The sequence below is a fragment of the Ruditapes philippinarum genome, unplaced genomic scaffold (assembly GCF_026571515.1).
Source record: "Ruditapes philippinarum isolate M1 unplaced genomic scaffold, ASM2657151v2 ctg6989_1_1_1_1, whole genome shotgun sequence".
Lineage (NCBI taxonomy): Eukaryota > Metazoa > Mollusca > Bivalvia > Venerida > Veneridae > Ruditapes > Ruditapes philippinarum.
This window is the reverse complement of record NW_026853056.1, coordinates 99,297-115,104: the sequence shown is the minus strand read 5'-3', so window position 1 is coordinate 115,104 and position 15,808 is coordinate 99,297. Positions and strand designations below refer to the sequence as shown.

General features: G+C 32.3%; 1 protein-coding gene across 2 annotated transcripts; it reads left to right on the top strand.

The window, feature by feature from the left end:
* Positions 1–1,885: 1,885 nt before the first annotated feature.
* On the top strand, positions 1,886–14,973 carry LOC132732777 (uncharacterized). 2 transcript variants are annotated; one of them, XM_060719279.1, is made up of 12 exons: positions 1,886–2,812; positions 4,061–4,115; positions 7,293–7,397; positions 7,970–8,079; positions 10,622–10,742; positions 11,177–11,358; positions 12,194–12,253; positions 12,757–12,817; positions 13,367–13,501; positions 13,947–13,994; positions 14,192–14,266; positions 14,899–14,973. In XM_060719279.1, the coding sequence occupies exons 1-12, from the start codon at positions 2,687–2,689 to the stop codon at positions 14,955–14,957; spliced, it is 1,137 nt and encodes a 378-aa protein (XP_060575262.1). In that variant the 5' UTR covers positions 1,886–2,686; the 3' UTR covers positions 14,958–14,973. The 2 variants fall into 2 exon arrangements, with proteins under 2 accessions (XP_060575262.1, XP_060575274.1); XM_060719291.1 differs by having other exon boundaries at positions 4,061–4,180.
* Positions 14,974–15,808: the final 835 nt, after the last annotated feature.

Here is a 15,808-nt window from a genome sequence, read left to right as displayed (position 1 = left end):
ACATCCACAAAACCCCCAGAACAAATAACTCTTCGTGAGGCGTCGAGGAAATAGGCAATTAAAATGCAACAGTAAATAAACCAAAAGAAAAAAAATGTCTTCATGCCAAATGTTTCCGATTTGTCTCAAGCATTGTTGATTTTATCAAATTTGCATGATTCCGACTTTCTGTTAAATGGATTTGAAGCTAAGATTTGGTGTCTAATAAATTTTCATTAGCTCTAAGATTTCTGTCATTTTTGTAACAAGATTTCTGTGGATTTTCAGATATAACATAAGATAAATGTCATACAAAGTTGTATTAAAGACACATTTTCTCACGGCACTGATTTATTAAAAGTGCAATAGCAGCGCAAAATGACAGCTTGTTATTAGAATTTTAAACAAGTTCTCTTGCAGAAATAACAGTAAATCTACATATTTGAAGACAACGGAAGTATACAAAATATAGTGCACAAAATCCACCAAATGAAATTAAGATTGCGAGGATGGTTATAATTGTTTATGACACAATCTAAATCACTTGAAATTTAAACGTATAAAGTGTTTAACAACACTTTAGTTTTGCTTGTTTCAAGTACATTTGAAAAAAAAGATATTGTAAAATAATAGTTCATTGTGTTAATTTTCATTTCATAGATAATCATTAGTTCCTATTGGTCCCACACCATTACAATAATAATTATGAAACTGGTCTTATTATAATAATTTTTTCACTCCGTGTCTAAAAGTACCTGCTAATACCCTGAAGTCTTTTTTTTTCTTTTTTTACTTACGGTTATTTTAAGTTACATTACAAGTATCGGTCAAAACAAATATTGAGCATTTCTGAATGCCTCGAGATTGGTTCTTTTTTTTTTGTAACAAATAAAAACGTCTGATCCATAAAACATTGTATGGCGAAAGAAAAAGTATGTTCAGGTATGTTTTACGGCTATATACTTTTTCAAACCAGTGACGCAATTATTTTCATAAACATGTTTCTGTTATAAAAAACATCTATAAAAATCCAAAAATACAAACAGACATTGATAACGCAACACCAATACAACAATGGGTACCAAGCTCGGCACACGGGAGAGTTTAACATCAATACAACAATAGTTACCAAATTTAAAACACTAGTAACTTACTCGTTTTTCTGTCAGTAAAATGACAAAAACAAGGTAACTATTAAAGATTTAACCCTCAAAGGGTAATTGGGGCAAAACATTATTTAATTTAATATGACGATAACAAAATACATTATTTCGATATATCGTTACCTTAATGAAGTAACCGGTTCACTTCTATTGAATCATATAAGAAGTTAACCCATTACTGCACAAAGGTAACGATGTATCAACTTAAAATTGTTTCGAAACCATTTTGCATGTTCTATATATTTTAAACAATAACTGTTTGCTTCATTTATAAACTACCTCTCCCAAAGCATTTAATATAAATGAAGGTCAAGTTTTTTTTATTATTTATTTAATTCATCCATGCAGATTTAAACAGCCTTTAAATACTTTGATATTGATTGTATACAGCGGTTATTACAATGGTAAGGTATTGGATGTCGTCTGCAATTGTAATACATTCAGATGTTGAATACTGATAATAAACTGTATTATTCCTATCTTTTCAAACACAATGATACATCTGAAGACATTGCGCCTCCAAGCTGTTCCATTTGATAAAAATTTTTTTTGTCTTTTTTTAAGTCTTTTGTGTATCAGTGGTTATCAAAATAAGACTTAAACTATTTGACAATTGTGTTGTTAATTTCTTAAATAGTATTTTGTGCTTTGTTACAAATGTCTGCACATCGTATAAAGTCGATTAAATAAAGTAATAAATATGTATCGTTTATTTCGAACATACATGTATATTTTAATATTGTTTTACGCAAAATTGTCTTAGTTTTAGATGTCAAAGAAGTGCCGTGTATTCATTGTTAACTTGGATTTAGTGTCAATATGATATCGTGATATATTTATAGATAAAACGCATTACATGAATGACCTACGTGTAGGAAATCGTGACAAGAAACAATGATTTGATCTGCAACATTGTTCTGAAACTAACCGAAGTCTTAAGATTTTGTGTAAAAAGAAAACGACTATTCTATTAATTTGTGAAAATCTAAAACAGTAGTTATACGAACGAAAGAACTGGCATAATGCATGGCAACTTATCAAACCGAATGGAATAATATGACATTAAGATATTTTTATGTGTGATGTATACCGAAAATTGGACTTTACAAGCACAGGTACTGGGTTCATGTGCTGTGAAAGTAAACATACTTGGTAAAGAAACAAAAATACTCTGCAGGTGGACTTCAACATGAAACTGAAATATTTTTAGAAAAAAATACTTCAGCATGGTACAATGAAACTACATCTTAAATGAATGTAAAGATATTATTTGATTATGATCTAGGAAATCAGTCTTGTTAGACGCACAATATGGTTATACCCAGTTTCTACCGAAATTACTGACATTTAATTAGCAGTGCGTTTAAGATTGCGTGATTTGCATATCAAGATATGCAATGATAACATAGAAGAATGGACAGCTGCATTAGGAAACATAATTTACTTAATTGCAATATTGCAATAAATAATAGAAAATATTGATATTCTTTATATTGTCAGACGGATTACGAGATTGTTTTCCTGCAGGATCAGTGCAGCAAATAATGCTCGTTTCAAAGTGGCATTGCGTTGTAAATTATTTATTACGTGCCGAGTTGTTATTTTGCCTGATGCGGGGAATTATGCCTGCGTCGCCGGAAGTAGGTCTTCAACCACATTGTATACAAATGGTAAGTTATGTTATGAGAGTTTTATTTATAATACATTGAATGGGTCAAAAATTGATAACTTATAGATTGTTCACCGGCCATAAATCAGTTATATCGACATACTGTTTAAAAAAAGCAAATCAACAAAATTTGTTGGTCGAACATTTGTATGAATTCAAACACCTCAAAAACAAGTGCAGACAAAAATAACATTTGAAAATAAGAACAATGTCATTCGGTGATGCAAAAGGACAATATTTGATTCCATTAACTATTCAGAAAGTCTATGACACGAACCGAATTTTTGGTGAATTTGGTTTCCATGATGATCCTATGTTAATCTATGGGAATGGCATAAATGAAAGAATTCCTAATCCTTGCCCTGTCGGAACCGAAAGTGATCAATAGCCTTTGCCACCAGTATACAGTAAGAGCAGTATGCATGATTGTTTTCTTCTTTATTCTTAATTATTATTTTTTTTATCTTATTTCTAATTGCACTTAAATATTCTTTCTTTTATCATTTTATCATGTATGAATGAAGATTTTATTACGAATTTGTTAAAAGAAGCAATAATGTGCGGTTTACAGATCATATGCTCATACATGCTTTAAACATGAGTCACGTCATCCGCCGTACCTAAAAAATTAATTGAATTGGCATATCCATGCGGGCTGTCGATTTCTTTGTTATCAATTTTTAAAACACATCGCAATCATTTGTAAGAACGATAATCATAGACAACAAAGTACCAGCATAATACAATGTTATATCAGTGCTGGGTTGTTATTATTATCAGGAAAAAAAAGATTAGAAAAAAGACCCTTTTTAAAATGTTTTTTGAACGGTTAGGAAAAAGAACAATGTTACACCTTACGTGAAAGGCACATTATGCCCCAGAAATGAATAACGTTTTTTCTACTTTTGAAACAAATGGGCAAAATGAGGGTTTTATTAGTTCAAAGCATGTAGAATGCAAATCACCCTAAACGTGAAATTGTTTGTCATATAGTAGTACATGAATGTAAACAAAGAAATATTTCTAATCACCTAAACAGTACTTATTGCCAAAACAAAAAATGGTTCAGGTAATTGGGCAGTCAAAAACTCTTTGGAAATTAAAACGAAATACTAGAAATAAAAAGTTTTTTTAACATAGATATAAAAACATTTCTTAGTCAAAATGGGCGTTGTATTTAGCAAATGTCCATACATGTTTTACCTGTTCAAAACGTGTTTAGATTTCATTTATTAACGTATATTTTCAGTCTAGAGACAAAGAAGGGAAAACTTTTCATGAATTTCATCCAATACAAATGAATGGTAAATAAACTTTGTGGACGACTGGTCATGGGAAATTAACATTTTTTGTTAGCAAACATAATCATGTGAGTGAGCTAAGCTAATATTTGGCAAGAACTTACCTACTGTTATGTAATGTAATTCACTTGTTTTTGTTAATTTTGTTATTGCAGATGCTGTTGTTGTTGTTGTTGTTGTTGTAGATGTACTTGTTGTTGTTCTTTTTGTTGTTGTTGTTGTTGTTGCTGTTGTTGTTGTTGATGATGTTGTTGTTGTTGTTGTTGTTTTTGTTGTTGTTATGTTGTGGCTTTCTTGATAGTAACTTTGTGTTGTGTTTTGTGGTATTTTAAAATAATATTGTACATGTTGTAATCTGCAAGGTTCTGCTCTAATTCGTTTATAAAATAGTTACATTTAGAGCAATTTATTTTGCACCGAGATCTTCGTGCATTATTTATACAACATACGCTAGGAAATAGCTAGGCTGCGGGTTTCTGATTAGACCTCAATGTTAAAGCTTTCAGACATGTTATGCTGATATCATGTCAGATACAGACCACGGAGAATGTATATCAGATGATCACGTTTGACATGGTATTAACCTAGTGCAATCTCATAATTGGTTATGTCATTTATGTCTAACATTATGTCTGTTTCTCGATTAACAAGACTCGCATGATGGAAGCACTAACATCATACGTTGTTAGCTTTAGTTACATTTAACATTTCAAGTAAATAATGGACAGTGATAATGGAGCTTTGTCGTGTGCGTCCTTTACCATGTTACTCACTCCTATGATATGACAAGCGTTAATGAGGGAAGACAAAAGATGGGTTCAGCTCCGTTTAATGTGCTTGAATCCCAACCAAAATTGTTTTTTTTCATTCCAGTAAGATAATTAAGACCGTTAATGCTTTTTGAAAGAACTTTTGTTATATTTGGTTGTTTTAAGAGAACACTCCATGGGCTCTTCGTTTGCTTAAATGCTCATATTTCGATTAAATATAATTACTGTTACTTTCACATGTTTATATATGATGATGATGATGATGATGATGATGATGATGATGATGATGATGATAATAATTATGATTATTACTATTATTATTCATCATTATTATTATTATTATTATTTTTATTATTATTATTATTATTATTATTATTATTATTATTATTATTATTATAAATATTCTCCGTTCTCAAACACAATCGGTACCGGATAATGTAGATATGGAATCTAAATATACGGGTGTCAAATATACTGTGTTTGCTCCAACCACAGAGCAAGAAGTGAAAGCATTGATTAAAAAATCAGCCACCAAATCCTGTGAGTTAGATCCAATTCCAACATGGCTGTTAAAAGAATACCTAGATGAACTAACACCAGTGATAACCAGTTTTATAAACGTGTCTTTGGATGCTGCTTATGTACCAAAACACTCACGAATAATACCACTTCTAAAGAAACCAAATCTAGATCCTAACGAACTGAAAAACTATAGGCCTGTGTCTAACTTGCCATTCCTGTCTAAAATCTTGGAAAAGGTCGTTGACGTACGACTTGAGAGCCATCTGAAGACAAATAATCTACACGAGGTCAACCAATCTGCTTATCGCAAGTTCCATTCGCCCGAGACTGCATAGTTAAAAGTTCAAAATGACATTCTACGGTCTTTGGATAATAACAATGTGACTATTCTCGTGATGCTTGATTTGTCTGCTGCTTTTGATACAATTGATCACGGAACGCTCCTTCGCCGCCTTGAACGACACTTTGGCATTACAGGCAAGCCACTCGCATGGATGACGTCATACCTGACCGACCGATACCAGACTGTATGCATAAACGACAAACTATCACAACCAGTCCACATGGAGTACAGTGTACCTCAAGGGTCTGTCCTGGGACCCAAGAGCTATGTGATGTATACGAAACCTGTCGGAGAAATCTGCCGTAAACATGATCTAAACAACCATTTCTTCGCAGATGACTCACAACTCTATCTATCCTTCAAACCAGTGACTAATATTTCAATTCAAGAGAATATAAACCGTATTGAAAGATGTCTTGAAGATATTGTAAGTTGGATGAATGCCAACATGCTGAAGCTAAACGGCGATAAAACAGAGTTGATCATCTTCTCATCTGAACATAACGCACAACCTGTTTCAGATGTTACAGTAACAGTCGACGGTTCGAAAATTAGCCAATCATCTAGTGTGGGCAATCTTGGTGCATTTCTTGACTCGAACATGAGGATGGAACAACATGTAAATAATGTCTGTAGGAACTGTTATGCACAATTAAGACAAATCGGTCACATCAGACCCTATATTACTGTTAAAGCAACCAAATCTCTAGTAAATTCACTTGTTCCTTCTAGGTTAGGCTACTGTAATGCACTGTTATATGGAGTCTCTAAGCAGTCAATGACCAAGTTACAACATGTTCAAAATACAGCAGCTAGAATTGTGACCAAACACTCACATATGACCACATAACACCTATCTTACGTGAACTTCACTGGCTTCCGGTAGAGTATCGGGTCGAATATAAAATTTTGACTTATACATATAAATCCCTCATCGATCAATGACCAGCCTATATAAAAGACATGATAGACGTGTACATCCCAGTCAGAAATCTGAGGTCCCAGAATAACTCAATGACATTAGTTGTGCCTAAATCTCGGACAGTACGATATGGTGACAGGTGCTTCCAGACAGCCGCAGCGAAATTATGGAACGCGTTACCACCTGACGTTAGAGGCTGTAATACCTTGCCATGTTTTAAGAGAGCTCTCAAAACACATAATTTCATAAAGTTCTATGGACGTTAGTTCATAAATCATCATACGTGTACTACTTTTGCTATATTATCAGTGTTAATTTTAATTGTGCCTTGATTTTAAACTAAATGTGTCTGTATTTCTTACCATCCTTTACTGGTTTTAGATTATCATTATTGTTTAATAGGTTTACTTAATTAATGTTGTACATTATCTCTTATATATATATATATATATGATTATGTTTTATCGGATTTATGTAAAGCACTCTTGAACATTTATTATTTATGAAAAGAGTGCTATAGAAATGTGGTATATAATAATAATAATAATAATTATTATTATTATTATTATTGTTATTATTGTTATTATTATTATTATTATTATTATTATAAATTAACATTGTAGATACAGAATTTCCGGAACCACATTTTGAGGCTGATGATATTCTAGTAGAAATATGTCCGAACAAAACAACGCTGAAGATGAGCTGGAAAATGAAGCGGAACACAGGTGAATACATTTTTTCGGTCGAAGGCCGTCTGATTTCACCTTGACTTCCGCTAAAATTAACAGTTAAGAAATGAATATAGGCAGAATTTTCATTGGTCATTTTTACACTAATAGCCTGTTTGATTGATACTTTAGGGGAGCTTCCGTTATAGGTAGAGGTCTGTTCGATTGCGCGATGGCACGGAGTGTTGGAAAAAGATATAAATCAGAATTAATATAAAAACACATAAAGATATTTTTTAGATGTTTCTAACAGCTTTTTAATAAATATATGAAATTAAATATGACAGATCGCCTTTTGATACTTTTGCGTTCGATTGAGTTTCTCTTCTAAGCTGTTCTAGTCATTATATTCTCTTTATTTGGCGAAAATGTCTTGAGAAAATAATCATATATAAAAAACAAAATAAACCGGGCCATATATGTGTAGGTTAAACGATGATTCATCACTCGCAAATATACATATTATATCATTCCATTATTTTTTGTACTTTGTTAGATACAAGCAAAAATTGCTTAAACTACTGATTTATACTATACAGACCATTTCATATATAAGTTATGTTTTGCAGGTGGCGACATGCAGTTGTACTACCGGTTGAAGGGAATATTTAGTGGACAACTTCTGCTCTATAGATGTGTTAAACTTCCCTTGCAATACTCAAACCAGCGTAGTCATATTGTAAATATAAATATAAGATAATATATTTCTTAGCTCATAACTGTCTTTTATAGTGTGTGACATCAAAGAGTGTAACACTTAATTTGGTGATATTTGGTGCATCTACTTTTTAACGCCAAGTGATACATTGTCATTTAAGCTCCATGTTTAGCGCTGTAGGAGCACATTTGTCTCGGAGCACATTTGTCTTACGTAAGACCGATGCGGTCGCATTTGTCCCACATGAGACAAATGGGACCTCAAATGTCTTCCCAAAAAAACTCATTTGTGTGACAAATGTGCTCCGATCAAGTTTTTCAAGGGACAAGAAAGCACATTTGTCTCATGTCATTTTTATGAATTATTTTTCACACATTTCCCCACGTCAGAAATTTTTTTTTAGAATCGAGGTTCGCCGTTTTACCTCATGTCAAGTGTAATCATCAAAAGGTTTGCTTATGCTTTCCTTATGAAAACTAAAGTGAACTATTAATTATAATATCTCTAATTCAAGAAATTGATTGGCTTAACCTGAAAGCGTAGACTGAAACATACTAATTACCGTTCACGATGGTACAATGGTGACATACACGTTGATGAAAACGCGATGGTGCGATGGTGAAAACACAATGGTACGAACGTAAACGACGATTGTTCGATGGTGAAACAACGAAGGCTCGATGATGAAAACGTGTTGGTACTATGGTGAAAGACGATGTTACGATGGTGAAAATACGATGGAACGATATTATGAAACTGCGATGGCATGATGATGAAAACGCGATATTATTTTCTCTACCGTGTCATCGCATCATCGTGATTTCACCATCGTGCCATCGTGTTTTAATCATCGTACCAGCTCATTTTCACCATTGCACAGCGGTTCAGGGAGACAAAATGTTACTTATGTCCAAACGGAACACCGTAATCGGTTGATACTGAATGATGCAATATCGTGACTCGTTTCGTATCTCGCCGAATTCTCGCGTCTCGCTTCGCATCTCGTTCGTCGGCGCGAGACAAGAAATTGGTTCCGCTATGTAGTATTCCCTTTATATTCTACATAAAATCACTTAAAGGCTTATTATGCCCGAAAAAATAAAAAAATATTCATTTCTAAAATCTCGTGGTACGGGATACTTCGACATTGCGAGATCTCGTGTTACAATATCGTGCCCTCGCTTCGTGTCTCATCGGAATGTCTCGTCTCGCCCGATTCTGAGTGGCCCGATATTCCATAGTTATGGCATTACCCTGATTGTTTTAGGAACTCATGCTTGTTGTAAGTGCTTTTTCAATGGTGGATCTGAAAGCCGCAATTCTTGGAAAATGACGATTTTTTATACAAATATTTCTGATGAAAACAAAACGTGTGTAATGGTTTTCTTATTTTCTTCCATAGATCATTTACGGGCCTCCGTGGCCGAGTGATTTTAAAAAACCACTTGCCCCTAACCGCTGTAGGTTCGACACATACACGGGGCGTCGAACTATAAATGCGAGGATCCCGGTCAGAGTCCAAATGCGGAAAACATATCCGCGTGCGCACGTAATAGTATCGCGTGGCCACGTAAGAAAAAGCTATCGTGTGCGCACGTAATAAATAAGAAAATTTTATGTCTCCTTTATGCCACCGTAGATACTTACGTGTTTTTGTTAAGAATATTTGTTCCTAGTGCCTTAACTCATATATTAAACTTTATGCATTGAAAATAAACGTACAATAAGAATACACTTGCTGCATTTGTGTTTAGGTTCTGGATGCTGCACTTGTAGAAATTTTCATTGTGACATGCAGAACAAGGATATTATTTAATTTAATATATGACTCCTATGAATAGGCAGAAAGTTTTTGACTGACCGGAAGTGACCTAAAAACGGTATAATAAATACAGAAAACACAGAACAATAGCTGGTAGCCGGCATACAGATGGATATAATTATTACCTTTTAAGAATTTTATGGAAAAATGTGAGACAAATGTGCTTCGAGTGTCCTTTCTATTGTGTGTCGAACACATCTGTCTCATTTCCAATTTGTCGCAAATATGAATGTTTACGAACAAATCGGTCACACTTCGTGAGACAAATGTGCTTCGAGACAAATGTGCTCCTACATAGCGCTGCTACTTTTTCTAGAATAGATATCTAAAATAATTTCGATTTATATACTTTGTCATGATTTTCATAAAGAAGAAAAACAAATATTTTACCAACTAGCGGTATCGAAATAAGATCGGATACCCTTGAAAAATCAATAAGGGTATCAATAACGGATAAAATCAACGACGTTTGATGTGTCTTGAGGTAGAAAATAAACATATAGTCACACCCGACACCCGAGTTCTTCAACCACACGTAAAGGTAGAAAGTTTCAATATGACCTCTGCAAGATCCATGATATGAATAAAAACCCAACTAAAATCAAATTTACTGTTTATTATTATGAGTAAAAGTATTAAAATAAAAATGTGCTTATAACTCAAATTATTTCATCTTTTAATTTGTCTTTAAACCAGATGGCACATAATTTTAAAAATCTGACACTGATTATCTATTTGCAGATGTGCTGGTTCCCCATGCGTTATTTATCATATCGACCAATAATTAGTGCTTACGCGTCATCATTGACAGATGGGCAACCGCAGCAGTCCTACTTTGGTGAACTAAATACCAATATGTTAGGTACAGTACCAATAATCTTGAACTTAAATGGCTTTTAACTTCTAATTCTCTGATAAACGGAAAAAATAGGAGAAGATTTACAAGTCATTACTGTAGTATTGTGCGGACAATATGATTTATTAAATAAACCGGTGTTTGTTTGTTTTTTGTTGTTGCTTTTTTTAAATGGTGGGTGGTGGGGGCAATTTTCTCAATAAAATTGATAATCACTGGGAAGTGCAGTGAGTAAATGCTCTGAAATTTACAAGATTTTGATACAGACCTGTATGCAGTTATACAAAAATGTTGAAAAAAAAATGATTTCGCTCCCTCTATGACAAAAATACTTGAGTGGAGTCCATTTGAATATTAAATTTGTCGGTCCTTCTGACTCATTGATTAATATTTTCAAAGCTTATTTGATTTCATTCCCTTTATATTCCGTTTATTTTCAGCTGATGGTGACAGTTGTAAACATGTTTGTGATATGACAAATATTCAAATAAAGCCGGTGATATTGTGCAGTCATAAATCGTATGTAAAATTTGATACATCAGTTTCTATGAGGGGGCTGTATTTATATCCAATCGATTCAACAATATGCAAGAAGACGACGCGAAAACATATTTTAAAAAAGGTGCGTGCTAGTTCGTTTGTTTTTGTTTTTTTTGTCTATTTTTTTTGTTGTTTTTTTTCAAACTAGTTTATTCACATTATATATTCTGCATGGCTTCATATAAAAGGATTACTTCGTCAATTCAAGCTCTAATAATAGTTTGAAATAATCTTAAAAGTGTGCAGGCAGAGTCGTGTCGTATATGGGAGACGTAAACGTTCCCTACTTTTACTTTCTCAATTTATTTATTAAAAATAATAATTATCTTTATTTGGAGAAGGTAACACATTAAGAATATACAACAGCAATCATATATATCTTAATTCTTAATGTGGCCTTCTGAACTAGAAAAAGAACAATAACAGAAAATGCATACAGTGACACAAAATTAAGGACTTATCATGTATGATATGTGTAATTAACTCTAATTGTTACAAAGTGATTGACTCATTCATATTCTTTTGACAGACAATTTGTTTATTTCATAAATAACAGAATAAATTATGGACAATAAAAAATCGGCCTTTACAAGATGTGCACATTTTGTTATGATTGTTTGGCAATAATTTATTTCCCAATAGGCAAAATACTTTGCTATCTTCAATTGAATCTTTATTTATCATAAGAAGTCAAGGGAGACAATCAATGTTGACAGCTCAGATATTTTACGAGTGGAATATTAGTTGTCCTAGTATGTCTTTTGAGCAAGTCTTCCGTGTTTAGATTGGTGACTAATTTTGAAAACAATAATTGTTTTTGTTATGATGATAGGATATACTTCGGTTGATGTATATTTTTTGATATATGGTATCGGAATGGTAAGACTATTTTAAGTGGATTTCTTTCTCAATTTTAGAAATCCAATAGGCTGGAATTTTCGCTGAACTGTACTCATTCTGGTTTAGTCAATATAACAGTAAGTAACGAACACAATTTGTCTGCCTTACATAATGTAAAAAATATGTGTTTCCTTTAACACTAGTATTGATTTATACGATTATGTCTTTACATTTTGTGTTTAAAATAATTTTTTCTATGTTTTTTTTTATTTTTCTTCTTTTTATTATTTTACTTCCTATTGTTTTTTCCTTTTTTTCTCACGCGTTTTTGTAATTTCCATTTTTTTTAAATTATTTCCTTTGCTAATATTTCCTTTCCTATCATATCCTTTTTTTGTCATTTCCTTTTTTTTTGTAATTTCATGTAAATAATGACAGATTGTATATCATAATGTGTTGTGAGTTTGTCTGTATCTTCGATCAACTTCTAAAGTTGTACCTAATTTATATCTTCATATTTAAATGTATGTGAAAATGAAACCTAAAATAATTTTTAATATCATCATATCATAGTTTTTGTTCATACAATACATGTATATAATAACATTGTTCTAATGGACATTTGCTCTTTTCTTGACAGGTATATTTTAAGACACATGGTCACTATTGCAGCAAATACTACACTGTTAGACTGATTTGCGGTAAGCTAAGTTTGTTTTATATCCTAAACATTTGACAGAATTAAATATGCATAAACAATATCCGTTATACTTGAGACTTAAGATAAAGTCTGACTTTTAAAAAGGATAACTTTTGCCTAACTTAGTGCCACTTATTAACAACTTATTATTAATAAATATAAATTATAATGATTAACTTTTCTTTATTTTTTATTAAAACTTCCTGGTACAATGTTTTTCAAACGTAATATTTCCAATTTTGTAGTCAACTGTAAAAAAGTTGTAAAAAATTTTATAAAATTACAAAGGTTCTGGCCACACAACCCTTTTATAGTTATCTTCCTTACATATAAATTTGTATTATAGATATACGTTTAAGATATCAATGACAATACAAATATGTCAATATTGAATATAAAATGTATGTTTGAAGTTTTCTTTACAGATAATTTAGAACATTGATTTGCTACAAAACTGCCAATACACGACATAAAAAAAATGTGCATAAAAACTTGTTGTTATTTTCTTTATAAACTTATTATATCTGAGTCTATTACATTTTAATTTCAGATTCTACTACAACAACTTCTGTATTTTCTGTGTTTTCTACGGAAGCAAAGAATAATTCGGACTCTACTACTAACCTGTATATTACATTAGGAATCTTCCTGTCTACCCTAGTCAACGCAGTTATCGTTTATTTCGGTATATATATAGTCTTCATACTTTAATCATATCTTGCCCAATAATATCATCTACCACTAGGCGTGTCTCAAAATCAAAGTATGTAAGTTACAGATTGAAAGGAAATTCTGAATGTTGGAAAATAATATTTAATTCTCCATATGTCTCAGTTGAAGAACCATGTTTTTTTCATGGGGGAATAGTCCTGTTCAAGCCATTTAGAAAACAACATCTTGATTTTACATAGAGATGATGATGATGATGATGATAATGTCGTTGTTGTTGTTGTTGTTGTTGTTGATGATGATGTTGTTGTAATGGTTTTACTGGCTATTTCTTAAGACTCAACGTCAAATAATATGAAATCAAATAAATGTAAAGTTAAATCAATAATTTGTCGTGTAAATTTCGTCTTGAAACCAGCTTTTACATTGACAACTTCGTAATCAATAGTTTCTTTTTACAGTTTGTCAAAGATCAAGGAAGATTCCAAGAGTTCGTCAAAACTTGGATGGTAAGCTTTTTACATTAATGTTGAAGCATTAATTTAAAGCTTTAATTGCCAGATTATCTGAGTAAACTATCTTACAAAAATATATGTAATACTTTTTACTTATAACTTGTTTGCAGAGCATATAGTGCTTTGTACATTTTATATATAAATGTTTTTTTTACAATAGGCATACATTTAATGTCTTGTGTCTTTTACAGATATAAATATTGGTATAGATGGTCACGTTGATATCCCACTGAATGTGTTGAATAACCAATCCAACAATGTGACAGGTTTGTTATCCCATTACCTTATTCTTAATTTGGTCAATAAAAACAACATCCGTTTGATCTATCCTTTGCATTCTGGGACCGGAAGTGCTTAACTTTGTCGCCAGTATCTACCCAGAACATCGTCAACTGTTTTTTATAAGGCTTTAGGCTGTTGCTTTTCTTAATATTGAATTTTACCATCTTCAAATGGACTGTTCCAAATTCAAAGTAAGACAAGTGTAGTTTACAAAATAAGCATGTTTATGTTTAATGTTGCATTGTTTTGATATGTCTTTGTAAATTTGCATTTTTTTGCTTGAACTTTTGGTTTGTTGGTCATATTTAACGTAGCCCGTCCACCTAACCGAATTTCCTGGAAAACTGACCAGTAATTACAAATTTTTCCACCAATGACCGGCTATTAATCCTACATGTATATGATTTTCGAACCCGCGGCGACGAACAAATGACAAAAAGAACCGAGATAATTTCAACGCAGAAATTTCGTCTCGCCCGAAGATCGGACCAACAAAGCCTGCTTTACAATCCTTGTGGTCTCCATTTTGAAGGCTATGTGTTATGACAGTATGTATGAATATAGAATGGTAATTTCATGAAGTAAAATATTTTCATTTTTTTATCTTATTTATAAGTAGACAACGAGGACTTTAGTTCAACGCCATGCGTCATTGAAATGATTACTAAAGTATAACCCACAGTGACATCTAGATCAACAAGGTCAAAGATGTCGAATGTTCGGTTTCCATCATAATTACCGTTGGCGTGTCAGGCTTGAACCATGATGGTCATTACGTGGTTGAATATACCGGAGTTTATCTGTGCATACAGGAGTGTAATCACAGCCATTATCAAGCCTATGAACGACACGAAAGGTCACAGTCATTGAGGGGATATAACACTTCCATTTTAGACCTTGAGAATCTTATTATGCAAGATGTGGTGGAAAACATTATTTACCAGCTTAAGTAACTTTTAGAGAATTGTATAATAGCTAAAAGAAGGGTTGCTTTGAGACACCAAGTGCGTGAAAGACAGACAATTAAATGTATTTGTTAAAATTTTATGCTCCTATGAAGCAACAATAACATTATCAGTCATATTGCGTGATGGATATAAAGTTAGTTACTCGAATTACAACAGTGTAATTTTATGATTCAAATAATATATAAAAGGGAGATAATCCTGATGACGTTATGACATTTGATGACTCATCACGTTACAATATCAAACATGTTTTTTGTATCATAATAAAGAATTCAATAATTATTTAATATATACAGCCATCACTTTAGTTGACACGTGACCATTCATCATCACCGTGCAAAAACTAATCATTGGGCATTCCAGTTAAGGTGCGATTGCAGTTTATTTACTTTTTAATTGTATTTATTCATTTATTTCTATGTCTATTTCTGTTCATATCACAAAAAGTTATTCATGTGTGCTTGTGCTCTTTCTGATACAATTTAACGAAAGATATGTTCTTAACCTTCTTTTTACGTTTTAGTAAAAACTTTTGTTTTCAAATAATTATCTTTATAT

Bases quoted from the DNA above. Each gene is read 5' to 3' on its own strand.
- LOC132732777 (XM_060719279.1), top strand. From the start codon at position 2,687: ATGCTCGTTTCAAAGTGGCATTGCGTTGTAAATTATTTATTACGTGCC. The intron at 12,818-13,366 runs GTAAGCTAAGTT...TTTTAATTTCAG, and splicing joins CACTGTTAGACTGATTTGCG to ATTCTACTACAACAACTTCT. The intron at 13,502-13,946 runs GTATATATATAG...TTCTTTTTACAG, and splicing joins CGCAGTTATCGTTTATTTCG to TTTGTCAAAGATCAAGGAAG.